The 19,534-nt window shown below is 36.9% G+C and overlaps 1 protein-coding gene across 1 annotated transcript in view; it reads right to left on the bottom strand.

The window, feature by feature from the left end:
• Positions 1-4,693: 4,693 nt before the first annotated feature.
• The window catches only part of STEAP1 (STEAP family member 1), a 34,178-nt gene continuing 19,337 nt past the window's right edge, over positions 4,694-19,534 (bottom strand). The window contains exon 5 of the mRNA XM_041727303.1: positions 4,694-5,247. Coding sequence (XP_041583237.1) covers positions 5,218-5,247 — 30 coding nt within the window. The 3' untranslated portion in view covers positions 4,694-5,217. The remainder of the gene's footprint in view (positions 5,248-19,534) is intronic.

The following is a 19,534-nucleotide window of genomic DNA, read 5'->3' as shown; positions in this document are numbered from 1 at the left end:
AAATGAAAATGGCAGCATGTTGCAGCACAAATTTATGGACCAGAAGTTAGAATGTCTTCAATGACTTATGTGAGCCTTGGTAAGTGGCTTAACAACTCTGGGTCTTAGGTGGTGTCTTGAAAATGAAGACCGATCTTCAGATCCCTTCAATGTCTAAAATTCTATGACATTTTCAGTTATACTAACTATTGTTCTGTGATATGTTGTCATGCACACCTAGTACTTAATACACAGATGTGTCTTTCAAGGTGTCTGACTTTCTTGTGGTATTACTCGGAGTTGATGGGTGGTTGGCCCTTTGCTCATTCTTTGGGATCAGTTTGAATACACAGGTAAATTCTCCAAAGAGCAGAAGGGAAAATGGTGAAAAGTAGGTACTATATAGATTATTTAAGATTGAAAAATTAACTGGAAAGTTCACACTTGGATGCATAATAGTTAAAGAATCATTCCTGATTTTTTTTCTATCTTTTTTTTAACTCATCATATTCTTTTGATGACATTTTGGGCACCATCTTTACCAGCCACCATGTAAAATGGAGAAAACCCTTGTGGTAGCTGATCTCCAAAGACGGCCTTCCAGTGAGTTATACCTTCCAGTCTTCATGCCTTGTATAGTCTTTCCCCACACTGAATCTGGGCTGGCTCCATATAACAAATAGACTACAATAGTCACAATGCTTTGTGACTTCTAAGGAGAGAACACAAGAAGCCTTGTAGCTTCCTCCTTGGTCTCTTAGAACCCTTGTCCTGGGGGAAGCGAGTAGCCATTTTTGAAATTTACCATGAGACCACCAGGCTGTGAGGATACCCAACCTAGACTCATACACAATGTGCAGAGACAGATGCCTGACCAGACCACCCAACTGAGATGTAAATCCTATGAGTGAAGAAGCTATCTTGAATGTCCAACATTAAACCTTCAGATGATCTTAGCCACAGCTACCACCTGATGGCATAAACATGAAAGATTCCAAATGACAATCACTAAGATGAGGTCAGTCAACTCACAGAACTGTGAGGAGTAATTAGTTGTTGTTTTAAGCTGTCAATATTGGGGGCAATGTGTTATGCAGTGGTGGATAAACTTGTTTATAGACCAAAAAATATTCACTCTCATTTTCTATCAGTAATACCTATTTCCCATCTCTCTCATAAGAAGTTTAAAAATATAGCCATTAACATTTTTTTTCCAGGACACTATTTCTTTCTTTGTTTCATTATTTAAAAAAATCACAAAAACATTATTTCATGATTTCTTGTCATTTCATCATTTTTTAAATGCCTGGTTTAAGATGTAGTTTCCAGGAATAATTGAGTTATCTCCAACATTACAAATCCTGTTGTTAATACCCGTGAAAGAAATCAGCTTTAAGAAACAAAACCCAAGGGGCGCCTAGGTGGCTCAGTCCATTAAGCAGTTAAGCAGTTAAGCATCTGCCTTCTGCTCAGGTCATGATCTCAGGGTCCTGGGATAGAACTCCCTGCTCAGCGGGAAGTCTGCTTCTTCCTCTCCCTCTGCCTCTCCCCTCTGTCTCTCTTGCACTTCCTCTCAAATAAGTAAATAAAATCTTTCAAAAAAAAAAAAAAAAAAGAAAAAGAAAGAAACAAAACCCAAATGTTAGTTCTATAAACATAAATGTTTGACACAATGACTCTAAAGGGATCAGAGAAGATTAGGAAAGGAAGAGACACTGGGAAAGATACCATCTACAGGCTTTCTATAATCTCTTTATTCTTTTCCTGTTGGTTAATTTTGAGCAATCAGGTATTTAAACAAATCGCCAAAGGTTTTACCACTTTAAAGAGCTCTTTAAAATTTGCAGTGAATCTTTGTGAAGGCAAAAAGTAAGAAGTAGGCCACTGGCTTAAAAAATGCCAGGGACAACACTTCTTTTGTTCTTATCTTTATTATGCAACTATACAATAAAGGCATTCCCAGACTTTCCAAAATTCAATGTATATACTAGGCCTTTTTATCTTCCTAAGTTATTTTACTGTGGTGAATATATTATACTAAATTTGCTACAGGAAATATACCCATTTTTGGGTGTCATTACTGTTTTGAGGCTATGTTTTTCAGGATTATGCCATTTAGTTAAGACATAAATTATATAAATTAATCCTATATTTTCCAGGACTATGTCATTTAGTTAAGAGAGCCCATGTTTTATTTTAAAACAGTAACTAATAACTTTTACTTTATGGGTGTTTTACAAAGTGTTAATTTATTCTACGAATATTTATTGAGTGTTCTGTGTGTGCTACTCTAAGGGGCTGGGACACAAGCAAAACAGATCACTGCTTTCATGAAGCATGCATTGGTTCTCAGGGCTGTTGGTCCTGTGTGTGATAATGTACTGTCTAAAGACACCTGGCTGAGGGGTGCCTGGGTGGCTCAGTTGGTTAAGCATCTGCCTTCAGCTCAGGTCATGATCCTGAAGTCCTGGGATGGAGCCCTGAGCCCTGTGATGGGCTCCCTGCTCAGTGGGGAGAAGCAGTGCTTCTCCCTCTGTTCCTCCTCTCCCACGTTGTACTATATCTCTCTCTCAAATAAATAAAATCTTAAAAAAAAAAAAAAAGACACCTGGCTGAGCCATTGAATGGGATAAGTAAAATTCTCATTTGCACCAGAGTGCTAAAATGAGACCCTAATTCTACTGGCTGAAGACAGAAAACAAATAAGCTACATAAAGTATGTCTGATGCTAGTAAGTGCTATAGGAAAAACAAAGTAAGAAAGGGAAATATGGATTGTGGTCAAGAAAGCCTCCAGGCAACATTTTAAAAGTGAAAGAGATGAGGAATGAAGCCACGCAGCCTGCAAGAGAAAAGTGTCCTAACAAGGGGGGATCACGTGGAAAGACTCTGAAGATTGATGGGAGCCATGTCCAGAGAGTGGGATTGCTTGGCTAGAACAGATTGCAGGAGATCAGTTGTGGGATGTGAGGTCAGAGATCTCCAACAGAGAGTGGGATGTGGGCATGTGGGTGGGTCTAGATTGTTTAGGTCTTTAAAGGCTAATGTAATAAATTTAGTTTTTATGAAGAGTGAGATGAGAAACCTTGGAAGATTTTTAACATACTAACTGTGGCTACCGTGTCAAAAATCGACTGAAGGGAGACAAGGATGGAAGTTGGGAAACCAGTTAGGGGGCTATTATAATAATCCAGGTGAGTGTTGTTAGTGGTACAGACAAGAGTGGTAGGAGAGGGGCTGGGAGAAATGTAGGATTCTTGATATATCCTAAGGGTAAAGCCAAAGAACTTGATTGCAGATTGGATATGGGGACTGAAAGAAGAAAGATATCTAGGATAATGCCAAGGATTTAGGCCTAACCAACAGGATCAACAGAGTTGCCATCCAGTGAGAAGGGGGAGACTATCTTGGATCAGATTAGGAAGGAGGAGAGATCAGGAGTTCCATCTGGGAGTGTTACATTACAGATAACGAGTGTGGAATTGCCCATGATCTTCAGGAGGACATCTGGAGATATCAACTTGGTAGTTATTGGCATACAAAATATTTAAACTGTGAAGTCACCGATGGAGTAAGAGTCGTTAAAAAAGAAAAGAATCCCAAGGATTGAGCTTTGGAACCTTCCAGGGTTTGGTGGTGAGAAAGATAAGGAGTAAAGGACAAAGGAATTAAGATGCCACTAATGAGGCAAGAGAACAAGGAGGACAGCTGAATGTCTTGGAAGCCAAGTGGAGAGAATAGTTCAAGGAAGAGGGAATAATCAGCAGTGTCAAATGCTTAGGTATGATTGAGCAGGATGAGAAATGAGAACAAGATAGAAAGCGTGAAGGTCATTGGTAATTTAGCTCATGTGAATTGGTTCCAAGAATGGGAGAGCAGATACTAGAGGCAGTGACTACACAGCTCTTCTTAAAAGTTTTGCTGTAAAATGAAGAAGGGAAGTTGAGTGGTAGCCAGAGGAGAAATAAAACATCCATAGACAGGACTATTTTAAGATGGGAAAAGAAATCCTACACGTGATTATGGGAAAGATCCCAGAAAGTGCAGAAGATGGATGATGAAGAATGGTGAGTGTAGAATTGCTAGAGCCAGGTCACTGAGAAGGTAAGAAGGGAAGGGATTTAGTGCATAAATGGGGGGCTGGTCTTTGCTGGGAGAAATAGCCAATGGAAGAAAAGGGACATATGTAGATTCAGATGCATGGAAGTGACTAGATGCGATGGCTGAACTATTGGAGGTTCTCCTCTGTCTGTTTTTCTCAGCGAAATAGGAAGCGAGACTGCCTGCTGAGAATGAGGATAAGGGACAAAAGAAAATTTGAGGAAAGAGGAAAAGGCATGAAAAATGGACAAATAGAAAGCACATGATAAGAAGGCGCAATTAAATCTAAATGTACCAGTAATCACCACTTTGCAGTCAAAAAGCAAAACTGTGACACTGTAATTGAAACAAATTTGTAGGAGTCAGATGTAAAACACAAGGACGTAGAAAAATTAAAAATCGAGTGCTCATGGGGGCATCAGGCAAATATCAAATAAGGAAGACGTGATCTAAGTATATTACTATCAGACAAAATGACTTTAAAGACGGTTATTACAATAATAAAATATTCAGTTCATCAAGAGCATAATTCTAAATTTTCTGAGAAATTGAATCTAATTTAAATCTTTCCATAAAGTAAAAACACAAGCAACAAACAAACAAAATCAGGCATAGAGGCTTTACTGGTCAGTTAGTCAAACATTTAGAGAACAGACCAAACCAGTATAACACAAAATCTTCCAGAAAACAGAATGAGAAAGAGTGTCCCTCAATTCATTTTATGAGGTTAACATAACCTTAGGAACAAAATTAGACAAAAATAGTACAACTTTGTTTTTGAATGTCAATGCAAAAATAAAAATTTAACAAACTGAATCTAACAAACTAAAAATTGTAATACATCATGGTTAAGTTTATTATAAGAATGTTAAACAATTTAATATTAGCAAATATATTAATGTAATTCTCTATAGTAACAATTCAAGGGATAAATTCATATGATCATCTCAACAGATGCAGAAAAAACATTCTGAGTGTCTCTATTCATGAAAAAACTCTTAGTAAACTGAGAATACACGGGCACTTTCTTGACCTGTTATCGAGCCTGCAGGAAAACCCTACAGCTTCCCAATGTAATGGTGAAAGCATGTCCTTAAATGAGGAACAAGACAGAGATGTCTTCTGTCACCATCGCTGTTCAACATTGTTGATCCTGTAGTCTTCGATTCTGTAGAAGGAAAGAAGAGATAAAAGGTATAATGATTAGAAAGGAGGAAACAAAGTTGTCATTATTCACAGTAGAACTGACTTTATATAGAAAGCCCAAGAGCTCACAGATAAATTACAAGATTTGATAAGAGAGTTTAGCAAGATTGTTTGGTAAAAACATAGCAATACAAAAGTCAATTGTGTATCTATATAGCGGCAAAAAGCACGTAAATAATGTAGTTAGGGCAGATGCTATCTACCATAGCAATCCTTACCACTGGGTTCCTATGGATAGATCTAACAAAAGTTATGCAGACCCTTAACAGAGAAAAGCGTAAGCTACATTGAAAAAGTTTTAAAGAATATCCAAGTGAATGAAAATTTCTTCCATAATCTCAGGTAGAAAGACTCAGTATCATGAAAATGCAATTGTCCCCTAATATACCTATAGATTCAGTGTGATTCTAATGGGTGTCCTGTTGGGGTTTTTCATGGAACTAAACACATTAATTTTAAAATTAACATGGAAGAGCAAGAAGTCAAGAATAGTCATGAAATTCCCAGAGAAGAAGAATATAAGATGATTTGCCCTTCCACATACAAGGCTGATACATAGCTGTGAAATTTGTAGAACACGGGATTACACAAGCAGGCCCAGGCACAGAGGAAAAAAACTGATTTATGACAGAGCAGGCCGTGTATATCAGTGTGAAGGAAGCATTATTGTTTATATTAACTTATAAAAAAATCAGTTCATGAAAAACATGAACTTGTACTTTACCCCACAAAAATCAGTTCTGGGAAAACAAAAGACTTACTATGAAAGGAAAACTTGAAAACCCAGGAAAATATTTTTACAGAAGAAAACACAGGGAAATATCTTTGTGACTTTGAGTAGGATGGATCTATTAAAAATAAAATACACATACAAGGATATGAACCACAAGAGGAAAAGATCCATCTATTTGTTGCAAAAATTAGACCTCATTATGATCGAAAAAAAAACATAAAAGGATGGAAAAGTACTAGTCACATTGTAAAAAAATATGTGCTATGAGTGTAAGCAAATCATTAGTGTCCAAAAATACTGTACAAATTTATGAGCAACAGCAATCCAAAAGAAAAATGATCAAAAAACATATGCATAGTATCCACCTTAGCAGTACTATTCCTGTTATCTGTCTCAAATACTTTTGTCTCAGAACCTATTTACATTCTTAAAAGTTATTGAAGAACCCCAGAGTTTTTGTTTCTGTGGGCTATACCTATCAATGTTTATCAAATTAAATTTGATAAATTTTAAAAATGTTTATTATTTCATTTTTTTCTGCATTTTTATTTAAATTCTAGTTAGTTGGGCAGCCTGGGTGGCTCAGCGGTTTAGCACCACCTTCGGTCCAGGGCGTGATCCTGGAGTCCTTGGGATTGAGTCCCACATCAGGTTCCCAGCATGGAGCCTGCTTCTCCCTCTGCCTGAATCTCTGCCTCTCTCTCTCTCTCTCTCTCTCTCTCTCTCTCTCTGTGTGTCTCTCATAAATAAATAAATAAAATCTTAAAAAGAATAAAAATTAAAAAATAAATTCTAGTTAGTTAACATATAGTGTAATATTAGTTTCAGGAGAATTTAGTGATTTCATCACTTACGTATAAGACTCATTACTCATCACAAGTGCCCTCCTGAATCCCTACCAGCCATTTAGCCCATACACCACCCACCTCTCTCCGTCAGTTTGTTCTCTGTAGTTTAAAGTGTTTTCTGGTTTGCCTCTCTTGTTTTCCTTTTCTATGCTCATCTGTTTTGTTTCTTAAGTTCCACATATGAGTGAGAACGTATAGTGTTTGTCTTTCTCTGACTGACTTATTTTGCTTAGCATAACACCCTCTAGCTCCAACCATCTTGTTGCAAAATAACAATACAGGACTAATTGCATGTGAACATAAATAATGGTTTTTGAAAAATCACTATATTTTCCAAAACAAAGAGTGAGAAAAGTGACATTGTTTTATATTTTTTTGAGGATTTCTTTAATAGAGAAAGCTTAATAGACAACCGGACTGTCTTACTTGTTTCTGTATTCAGTCTGTTGCAATATCACAGGTCATGTAGCCTCTAGAAAACTCCACTGTCCAAGTGTGAGAGAATGAAAGTGAAAAAGTCAGATAATATCTTAGTATTATTTTGAAGTAGTTTTGTATAGGAGTATATACGTAGGAGCTAAAATGATAAAGGAAAGTAAGGGAATGATTAATCGAAAATTCAGGTTGGCGTCTATTTACCGGTGGGGTTGGGGAGCCAGCTACAATAGGGAAGGGCACTCAGGGGGCTTTTGAGACACTAATATTTTATTTCTTAAGCTGGATGTCTGCCACATAAGTGTTCATTTCATTATTATTTTTAAAAATATATTTTATTTATTTATTTGAAAGAAAAAGAGAGAGTGCGAGCCTGAGGTGGGGGCAGGACAGAGGGAGAGGGAGAAGCAGACTCCTTGCTGAGCAGGGAACCTCACGCAGGGCTTTATCCCAAGACCCCAGGATCATGACCTGAGCTGAAGGTAGACGCTTAATCGACTGAGCCACCCAGGAGTCCCCCTTTTAAATTATTATTTTAACTGTGCATACATATACATATTTCCTACATACATATAAACATATAACTTCAAACATTTTTATAATGTAACAAAAATAAATTCAAAATGACTCACACAATAAAAAAAATACACTGACCTTTATAATTGAAAAATCCAATAGGAGGGATGCCTGCCTGGGTGGCTCAGCAGTTCAGCGTCTGTCTGCCTTTGGCTCAGGGCATGATCCTGGAGTCTCAAGATCCAGTCTCACATTGGGCTCCCTGCATGGAGCCTGCTTCTCCCTCTGCCTATGTCTCTGCCTCTCTCTGTCTCTGTCTCTCATGAGTAAATAATTAAATAAATCTTAAAAAAAAAGAAAGAAAGAAAGAAAGAAAGAAAGAAAGAAAGAAAGAAAGAAAGAAAGAAAGAAAGAAAGAAAGAAAAATCCGATAGGAGAGAGTTTCAGATATGATTTGATCCAGAGTCTGCCCCTGTAGCTGGGGAAGCCGTCACTTTCCTTCAGATCACATAGACTCCACTGGGAAAGGCTGACTGCCAGAATGAAGAATTACTGAAAGAGGAAAAGTTTAGGGAGGAAAAATTAGAAATGTGTAGAGACACAAAACATAAAATAAGTGCGATAAATATTTCAGTTAGCATTTCTCATCTTACACCAACTTTTAAAATCCTTGCTTTTCCTGCTGACTTTTGCTAACCTGAACTTCTAACGTTAATGAACCTATTAAGAGGCATAATGATTTTATTAAAACCCTCAATTATTTTGTATCCATAACATTACAACTCATGCTTTAACTTTTTGCTAGAAAGAGATTCAGATTCCATAAGAAGTACTCCTTTTAAGTGTGGTGGCATTCTGACTGAGAAATAGTATTCAAAACGTCTCAAAATAGTGACTTCCGTACCTGTGTCTTTGTATTCCAGATATTTCTACAGATAATTCTTAGAATCATACTGACTTTTAATATAATTGCAAACTTTTATGATTTTATCATTTATTTTAATATTTTATATTTTTCTAATTGTTAAAATGTTGTAATAAACTTTCCCAAGCTATTATTATCACTGCTTATCATTTTGAATAATTATGAAATTATTTAAATAATTGAAAATTTCTCTTTTAAGTCCAAAAGTTTTTTAAAAAAATTATTCTTGATAGTCATCTCTCAAGCTGTAGTAAACATATTAAATGCTATGTAATTTTATGTTTTCTTCATGATGCAAGGTCGTTAGGAATGTAAATTACTTTGTTATAATTACAGTAATTTTAGACATGAGTAGATGTTTGTTTTATACGTAAAGGGACTAAACTAACTAGTGAGTATAAATTTTTTATGTTTTTTGGTCTCTAGTCTCAACATGAGCTTTAACTTTCTGATGTTATTAATATGCCAGCACCTAGCAATAAAACTCCTCTAAGTTGTTTTATCCAAAGTGCTATAAACAGATAAACTAGATAAAAGTTTGATATAACCATGTCAAAAGTATCTGTAAATAGGTTTTGAATGAAGTCTTCCCTAAAAACAATGTATTTGCGTTTTGGAGCAAAGATTTTTGATATGTCCCTTTTATATCACAGAGCTTTAAAATTTTTCCTTTAAAATTTCCTTCTTACCAAGTTTCCAGTATATTTTACACAGTTAAAATTTCTAAGGAATGGGGATCCCTGGGTGGCTCAGCAGTTTAGCACCTGCCTTTGGCCCAGGGTGTGGTCCTGGAGTCCCGGGATCGAGTCCCACATCAGGCTCCCTAAATGGTGCCTGCTTCTCCCTCTGACTGTTTCTCTGCCTCTCTCTCTCTCTCCCTCTGTGTGTGTCTCTCGTGAAAAAATAAATAAAATCTTTAACAAAATTTTTTTAAGGAATTTTTTCTAGGCAATGAATATGCATTGTTTAAAATCAGGAAAAAGCACTAAATGCGAATGAAAGTGCTAAATTATTTCAGTTACACGATATTATTACTTTTTTATGTTCCAACTGCTATAATGTTAGATTCTATGCTTCCTACTCATTATGCTGACTCTGACTTTTATTAATTCCTAAGCTATCTTTGATTTTTATGAAAAAAGATTCTGCTTTTAATTGTCTATTTTTTAAAAATATTTTATTTACTTATTCATGAGAGACAGAGAGAGAGAGAAAGAGAGAGAGAGAGAGAGAGAGAGAATGGCAGAGACACAGGCAGAAGGAGAAGCAGGCTCCATGCAGGGAGCCTAAGGTGAGACTGGATCCCGGACTCCAGGATCATGCCCTGGGCTAAAGGTGGCGCTAAACCGCTGAGCCACCCGGGCTGCCCGTCTATTTCTTTTTCTTTGAAAATTAGTTTAGTGATTTACTTATTTCTCACTTTGATATTAAAACACTACTTTGCAGGTGCTCCAAAACTTTCAATAATCTCCATTGTCTGTAGGATAAAACATTGACTATTAGAACTCTTCTCTAGTGTATTTCTAAATTACCTAGCTTCTTTGACTTACAAACCCTTGTGTAGCTCTCTTTTTACATCTTATTGGCCTACAGTATGCCATTTGCACTTCTATCCCCTGGTGAGACTACTAAATGGCCCACCTCTACTAATGATCCACTGGTTTGACCCCTTTCCTTTGTGAAACCTCTTTGAGTTTTCCCAACCCACACAAAGCTCTCTTCTAATTAAATATGGCACTTATTTATTATCCTATTACTGATATAGAGCATGCTTATTATTTGGTATTGCTTCTCTATCTGGAGTAAACTTTGGATAATTTTGTATGTCTGCAGCACCCAGCACAGAGTTTTTCATAATACTTAGAAAAGTGTCTTGTCTTATCAGACACTTTATAAGGATGAAATGAAGGGTGGTTTCACTGCATTTAGAGTACATGCCAATAATCTACTGGGAGAGCTCTTGCCCTTTCATGATAAAGGAGTGTCAGTTTTCTTTTGGCGAGGCATCCTCGCAGCCAGGATGCTGTGAGTACATGTTTCTCCCAGGAAAGCAAAATAGAGACTACAAGCCAAAACTCAAATAATTCTGGCCAAAGACATAAACAGCCAAATTCTTTCAGAAATGATTTCCTGGAAGCAATATGCATTGCCTGTGCTTTGGTCCAAAGAGGATCCTTTAAAAGTGACATAGTAGTATGTAGTAAATCTAATCATCGAAGATAACTAGATTGGCGTAGCAGTATTTAACTGTTGATTAAAATCTTCTAGATCACTGCACCAGCAATTCAATTTGTTTTGGAAAGTCAGGATTCATTTTCTGCAGATATGTAGTTGAAAGTGCACATCTTTTTAGAACTGTAGTACCTTCCTAATTATTGGACAGCTTTTCCTTGGGTGTGGACTTTGAAGCTAATATGTTGAATGGATTAAAAAATATATGAGTATCATTGTATAGTAACTAAAGAGTCAGTGAAAACTTGGCATTTTTTCCTTAATGTGTACATTGATCAGAGGGTCAAATTCCTAAACTGAGTTAAAGGTCTCATATCTACAAATATGCGGGGCTGCACAATCAAAATAAAATAAACACATGCTTACTAATTTTAAGTTAAACCTTATATTCACTGAAAAGAAATAGAAGTCATAATCCTTGCCTTTATGAAGTTTGCACTCTGGATAGGTAGATAGTATGTGTTATTTTTTGAAATACGAATTTATGATAGAATAAAGCAGTATGTTATTGTTAAACAATAATGCAACAAAAATATTATCATGAGAAAGAGGGAGGGAAGAGTTCCTTCGTGCTAAGATGACTAAAGAAAATTATATGGGAGTAAACTTTGAGTTGTACTTTAGAATGAGTGGACTTTGAGTAATGGAAGAAGGGAGAAAAAGATTTTCTTGGTGAATAAGGGATGTGAACAGTGAGTGAGACCATGGATACAAAGCCATTTTTGGAGAAGAGTGAGTAAATTGGTTTCTCAAAGAGATAAAAAAATTGTAGATTAGATTAAAAAAGGAATTTACTGGGTCAGGGAGGGTGGCACCTGGGTGGCTCAGTTGATTAAGTGTCTGCCTTTGGCTCAAGTCATGATCTCAGGGTCCTGGGATCAAGCCTTGCTTTGGGCTCTCTGCTCAGCGGGGACCCTGCTTCTCCCTCTCCCCACCCCATTCATGCTCTCTCTATTTCTCTTTCTCTCTCTCTCTCAAATAAATAAATACAATCTTTCTTCTTTCTTTTTCTTTCTTTCTTTCTTTCTTTCTTTCTTTCTTTTCTCTTTCTTTCTTTCTTTCTTTCTTTCTTTCTTTCTTTCTTTCTTTCTTTCTTTAAAGGAGTTTGGGGTGAGATTGTAGAAGAGTGTGAATGCCAGAATAAAGACTAGGATTGATTTTGTAAGCAGTGAGGAGGTATTCGAGGAGGATTTTGATAAAAGAAAAAGCTTGATCCAAGTTGAGTCTTAGAGTAATTTGTCAGCCTTGTGCCATTTGAAAAGGAGGGCAGAGAGAGAAGGTAATATAAGGATGTTTAGAAGACCAGTGAAGCAGTTGAAAGGTGAGGTATAATAGAGGATGTAATGATGTTTCTCTGTTTGGCATCCTTCTTTTCGGATTCAATGGTTCAGGTGGAGAGGTACCATTTTCCCCTCCAAAGCCTCGAGTAGGCACATGACCCTGATCTACTCAACTGGGAAAGTCTATTCTTAGGTCATAATTATTGGATCATATGACCATCTGTAGTCATATGATCTAAGTTGAGCCAATTAATATTATCTCCAGAATTTTTCTGCTAGACCCATCAGGAAAGATACTCTCTTCCCCAGGGATCCTAACATTGTCAGTGGTCATCTTTCCTGTCATATTGTGTGCTAGCCAGACTCCAAGATGGTCCTCAATGTTCCCTCTTGATATTCATATTCTTGTATAGTCTCCTTCCATATTGTATTAGGGTTGGTCTTATGATATATACTTTATGATAGCAGGCATGGTGGTATTCTATATGTGAAACTGGAGACTAGATTCCAAAATGGAATCAACAAGACTTGGTAATTGATTGGACTTTTTAGTTGTAAGACAACACAAAGTTTTAAAGTCTGACAAAATGGTACTTTAACAGGTATAATAATGTCTGGAAGGAGGATTTTTTATTGCTGTGCAAGATGAATAGGAGGAGATAAGGAATTTATCATCACATTGAAACTCCAAATAGTAGTTTTAGGAACAATGGTTGGTATTCAGAAAAACAAAGTAGACTGTCTCACAAAATAGTGAGTGGGTTCTCTGTCACTGTTGATTCCTTACTGAGGATGTTGGAGACTCGACTTCTAATGATACAGTACTTAAAATAACTTTTTTTTTTTTTTTGAAAGAGAGCACTCTGGAGCAGGCGCTTGAGTTAGTGGGAGGGACAGAGAAGGAGGGATTGAAGGGCAGATGGGGAGGAAGAGAGAGGGACTATCAAACAGTCTCCCTCCACCTGGGGCTTGATCTTAACCCTGAGATTGATACCTGAGCAGAAATCAAGAGTCAGATGCTTAATCGACTGAGCCACATAGGTGTCCCTAAAATCACTTATAAGCAGGTGATTTCATATTTACTAGTTACACACACAAGCTCATATTCAAAAGAAGGAATCCTAAAAGTAAATGGAGGCAATAGCCATAATATCTCCTATCATAGAGCTCTTAACAGTTTTCTCCTTGTTTTTCACTGTTGCTTCAGGTTGGAGCACCTACCCAGGTTAGTAGACAGGCTGGAACCAGGATCAGGGGACTCAGGGTAAAATATTTAGCTCCACTCTTACTTGATTCTATGCTGTATGAAACTGGCCTCTTCACAAAATAGTAAAAAACAAAAAACAAAAACAGAGGAAACCAAAAGGTACCCAGCAAACTGACAGACTCATATGTTTTCTTTCCATCAGAAATGATCTTATGCCCCATAAATATCTTTCCCATAGGGCCCAGTACACTTAAATTCCCTTCTCCCTTAATTTTCCTTTCCCTTAAAAATCATCCAGTCCTTGTTTCCAAAATCCTTTCTCCTTTTCTCTAACATAATTCTGAAGCAAACACAATCATGGTTTGGGGAAAATAAGACAGAAATGTAGAACAAGGAAATTAGACTAGACAATTGCTAAGACTCCTCTTAGCTCATAAATTAAAATAGCAAGTCCTAAGTATTTTGTATGCAATATCGCTGAGCTCCTTTATTAATAAAGTATTTTGTAGTGATACAATTTGTGCAAGTTGTATTTATTCTTGCTTTTCATGAAATTGCTGTAAAATTCTGTGAACACTTAAAAGACAATTTATGGGCTTGAAAGAGCTAACATGGTTCTTTATTAAGTCTTGTTCATGAGAAGCCAAATATTGATATTTAATAGTGTTTGTGCAGCACAGAAAACAAGGAAGTGGAACAATGCAAAGAAAGCAGGTCCCTCAGATTCTTGCCTCATTCTCCTGTCTCCTTTCACTCACACCTTGGAGTCACTGAGTGTTTTTTTCTTTCAATTATGGAAAAATCTCTTCTGCTTGCATGGTTTGGTCGATGCTGGCCCTAGAGATTTATTATGTACTTTCCCTGCATTCAGGTGAATGTTTAATGAAAAATAGAGCCTTTATTTAATTTAAAAGTATTTATTTTGGCAAGTGTAAAAGGATTAGCAAAAGCATTGATAATATTAATGATTTTCCAAAACCGCGCAGGAGGAGTTCATTGGAAACACACTTAACATTTTAAGGTTTTCTTATGCCATCTAGGAATGTTAAAAAGATGAAGCCGATGTGATATTTACTCATCAAATGTTTAATGAAAGCGGGGGGAATTCTCAGCCAGTAATTTCTAACTACAGTGTAACTGGCTAACAGGGCTATTTGACTTTTTAATTCTAGTTGTATAAATGAGTGCAAGCCAGGAGAATATTGCAACTCAGGTTCACAATTTTCCTTTCCCTCTGTCTCCAGCCTCCCTCCTTTTGCTGACAGTTTGTTTTACCCTCAGCTATTGTAACATAAAGATATTATCTTTCAGGATACAGGCAGGATGCCAGAGTGGGAGGCAGAATTTTGGCAGCATTCCGGATGTTCTTAAAGACAATATGCATTCTTCCTTCTTTATCCTCTTAGAAGTGAGAAATAGATCTCACCAGCTTTTATGGAACAAATTTAGTTCAGCCTTCCACAGACAGAATGTTCTTTTTTTTTTTTCTTTCTACAGTTACCTCAGGGAGAAGATTCCTGAGCATTCATTGTATAAGACTGTTTTAAAAATATTTTGCTGCTTTTGGTATGATTTGTGCAGTATCCTAGTGTCATTTAATAATAAAATTCCTGTGTTCACATTGCAAATCTGGTTGCCCTAGTTTAAAATTATATGTTGAATTATGAAAATCAAGCATTTGGTTGCCAGGAAGAAAAGTGATTTCTATCTTGGAATTGTTTAATTCTACAAGTGTGGTATAGTTTCCACTCATGTTTTCCTTCCAGAAAATTGTCTGGAAAGGCATTCCTCTTTTACTGGTGATATTGCCCAAATGTAGTGAAAACTTGAAACAACTTTGGTTTTCACTGACGTTTCTTTATGAATTAGTCACGGTTTCTGTCTTTCTCTGAAAAGAACAAAATAATAAATTTTTTTTCAAAGGACTATCATGAGGAAGGGAATGTGGTTTGGGATTGACAAACAGAGATACAGGAAAAGTGGTAAAATCCTGATCTACATTAGAAAAATTGACCTCAAAGAAAACTCAGAAAGACTAAATTTACCTTATTTAAAGATAATATTTCTTTTTATAGCCTGTATAATATAGATTTAGGAAACTCTAGTAGGTATTGAAAAGTTAGACATTAACAGGCTATTTTGTATTAGAATTTCAGGTCTTTAAAACAATATTTAATAAATTCCACATTAGATTTGCTTTTTGGAAGATTAAAGAAACCAAGTTTTTAAAAGGAAGAGATGGTGTTTCTTAATTTAAAAGCATATCTTGCTATCTTGACTAGTCCATGGAATTTTACTGATTATTCTAGGTTACTTTTGAGGAGGAACGATTCCAAGAGTTATTGTTTAAATTTTACCTACAAAGCCCAGGGATCTGAAAAACCAAGATGAGTCAGGAAGTTATGGTGATGATTAATAAGGGTGTCGAACTGATTCTAGCCTTCTGTCACAATAGAAAGAAGAATGTTGCCAAAAAAGTATTTATTAGTAGTCATTGAACAATGCCTGAATGTGGGTTTTCCGATGGCTATTTTCCTGGCACTATTACCACACCTCACTCATCTGGTAACCTGAAGCAAACCCTGATTTCCTGCCTCTAAGTGGTGAGTTATGCTGAGGATTTTTGCAAAAGACAGGAACATTTGCTTTGTTTTGAGTCTCTGGGCTCTTCACCAACCCTTCCAATGACACAAATGCCCATCCTTTATCACGAAGGAGATCAAACTCAAGAGCACAGAAGGATCAGTGCTAAGCTCTCAGCATGACACAGTGCCTACAACATCAGGAGTGCTAGGTCTCAGGCCTTGTTCTATCACTTGCAAGCATGCCACTCTTTCCAACATCAGTGTCATCTGTAAAATGGGGAACTTCATGGAGGATTTATGATACGAAATTATTCTACTTAGTAGAATTTACAGAAATTATTTTGGATTGTGGATATGTAGACATTAGGATGCGATCCTATAAACTCTGCTTCTTATGTGAGATAGATGTTAGAATGATTTTATACAAAAAGTTGGGTGATGGGACAGCCCCGGTGGCTCAGCGGTTTAGCGCCGCCTTCAGCCCAGGGCGTGATCCTGGAGTCCTGGGATCGAGTCCCACAACACGCTCCCTGCATGGAGCCTGCTTCTCCCTCTGTCTGTGTGTCTCTGCCTCTCTCCTTCTCTGTGTCTCTCATGAATAAATAAGTAAATGAAATCTTAAAAAAAAAGTTGGGTGATGGTACATTGATATTATGGCACCAGTTCATTTATAGCAGGGATCAGAATTATAATTGCCTTGTTCCTGTCAGAACATGGGGTTTTATGAGGAAAGTAATAATTTTAGTATCCTTAGCTCATTATTAATGACACCCTCCAGTAATACCATCTACTACCCAGCTTTTTTCTAGAGCCAAATTTTAGGAATGCACATAACCACCCACTCTCCGCTCAATTGCTTGGAACTTAAAAGAAACTTTTTCCTCTAAAGTAAATATTCTATTTTTTTCGCTATGGCAGTTTGACTTTTTTTTTTCCTTATCCTCGGTGGCCTGAAATTTCACCAAGATTGTATAGATGTGGATTCCTGCGCTCCCCCACCTCCTAACTCAACTTAAGGAGTCCTTTGATCTGAAGTCTAGTGCCTTTCTCTAGATCCAGAAAATGTTCCTTCATTATTTATTTTCTAATTGTTACTGTTCCATCCTTCTGAAACTTACACGAGAGGTATTTGAAATCACCTAGATTATTTTTCCAAGTCTCTTAACTTGTCTTGAACATTTTCCATTTCATGAATTTTTTTTCTGTACTGCATTCTGGAGGAATTCTTTGGTTTAGTCTTTTAGTCCTTAAACTAATCTTCAATTATACCTATTTTGGAATTTCATGCTTCCGTTAATATTTAAGTTTTTTCTTTTTTGAATCCTGAGTGTAAAGAGTTGACTTAATTATAACACGTTAGTTCACAGCACAATGTTATCATTTGTCCATGTGAGAGTCTAACTTCATTTTTTATTTTCTCACAGTTTGGAGACTAATTATCCTAAATCAAGGTGATGGCAAGGCCATGCTATCTCCAAGTCTCCTATAGGAGAACCCATCTTTACCTCTTCTGTCTTCTGGTGGCCCCAGGAGTGCTTCGACTTATAGCAGCACAACTCCAGCCTCTGCCTCTGTCTTCACATGGTGGTCTTCCCTTTGTGTCTGAGTGTCTCTTTGTCTTCACATGGCCTTCTCATCTCTATGTCTCTGTCCTTTTCTTATAAGGACACTAATCATATAGGATTAAGGGCCCCACCATACTCCATTACAACTTCATCTTAACTAATTATATCTGCCATGATCTATTTCCAAATAAGGTCACATTCTGAGCTATTATGGCTTAGAACATAAACGTATCTTTTTTGAGGCACACAGTTTAACCTATAACAGTGGGAAAGTAGCTTGTCCACTTAATAAAAGTGGGCTTTCCATCTTTGTACATCTTTGTACATAATCCTGCTTCTCCAATGCCAGAAGCTACTCTGGGAGTCTCTGATCCCATGACTCTCACTTTGGAGACCTGTGCATGACAGTTTATCCTGGTACAAATGTTTGAGTCAGGATGGCCTTTTCTTTCTGTCCTCTGTTGCCATCGTGGATGTCTTGCCAGATTCTGCTTGACAGGCCCCAGTACTGAAGCCAGAAGCTTCTCCCAAAAGTCTTTTAGCTTTGTTTATAAATGAGGTCTACAGCCAGCTGTTCAGATCTTTGGGTGAAAGGGTCACTGGCCAGATTCTCTGATTGGTCCTTTAATGACTCATCCAATGATTTCTCCAGGACTGATTTGGTTAACTTAGAGAATAAAACCCACCCAAAGTTCTTTCCTTAAGAACTTTTGCTTCCTTTTGGAATAGCTTTTATTTGAATCTTGTGGTGCAGCTTCTCTTACTTGTTTCTGTTTTAATCTGGTCTCATCTTCCCCTCTTATCTCCTGCAAACACTTTTTGTATATTGGAAATTCCTTAAGTTTTCTAGTTCACTGATACCACATTTTCATGTTTCCTCCTATGGATCCTTCCTTAATCATAGCTTTTCTTTAATTTCAGTAGCATTTAGGTGGGAAGGAGATAGATACGTGAATTTACATTACCATCATTATACAGCTAAGGTGCTGATCTAAACTGGAGGTCATCAAACTTCTGCAAAGGGCCAGACAGTAAATATTACAGGTGTTTTGGGCTATAAGGTCTCTGTAGCAATATTTGCTACTGCTGTTTTAGTGCAAAAACAGGCTAGACAATATATAAATGTATGGGAGTGACTATGTTTCAAAAAACCTTACTTATAAAAACATGCAAGGGCCAAGTTTGACCTATACCCAAAACCAGTGGTTCTCAAACTGATCATGCAACAGAGTCTCTGGAAGGGATTCCTATCCTCATCTCCAGTTTCTTACTCAATGGTCTGGGGTTAGAGGTTGTATCCCAGAACTTGCAGTTTTAATAGCTCCTAAGTGATGCTGATAATATTGGTCTATGGACCATACTTTGAGAACCACTCATCCAAATAATTTTTATTTCCTAAACATCACCATCTCAACCATTTATTGATAATACCACTATGTTCCTAATTCATGCATTCATTTGTTGGTTCATTTAGTAAGTATTTATTGAGCTTTTACTATGTGTCAGGCTCTGTTCTAGGTCATGAGAATATTGTCATGAACAAGACATAGTTTCTGTTCTTATGAGTGGGAGAACTAGATGACCAGACAAACACAAGTATATCTTTTTTTTTTTTTTTAAGATTTTATTTGTTTATTCATGAGAGACACAAAGAGAGGCAGAGACATAGGCAGAGGGAGAAACAGGATCCCCGCAGGGAGCCCAACATGAGTATCAATCCTGGAACTCCAGGATCACACTCTGAACTAAAGACAGATGCTCAACCGCTGAGCCACCCAGGCATCCCAAGACAAATATATCTATAAAAGATATAATGTCGGATGGTAAGGAATAGGAGAGAGTGGTATAAGAAGAGAACTTGTAAGACAGGATAGTGAGAGAAAGTTGCTCTGAAGAGATGCATCTTAACATAGATGTAATGGT

This window comes from Vulpes lagopus, chromosome 13 (assembly GCF_018345385.1).
Source record: "Vulpes lagopus strain Blue_001 chromosome 13, ASM1834538v1, whole genome shotgun sequence".
Classification (NCBI taxonomy): Eukaryota; Metazoa; Chordata; class Mammalia; order Carnivora; family Canidae; genus Vulpes; species Vulpes lagopus.
Note: the sequence above shows the minus strand (reverse complement) of the source record. Positions and strands in the feature narration are given on the sequence as shown.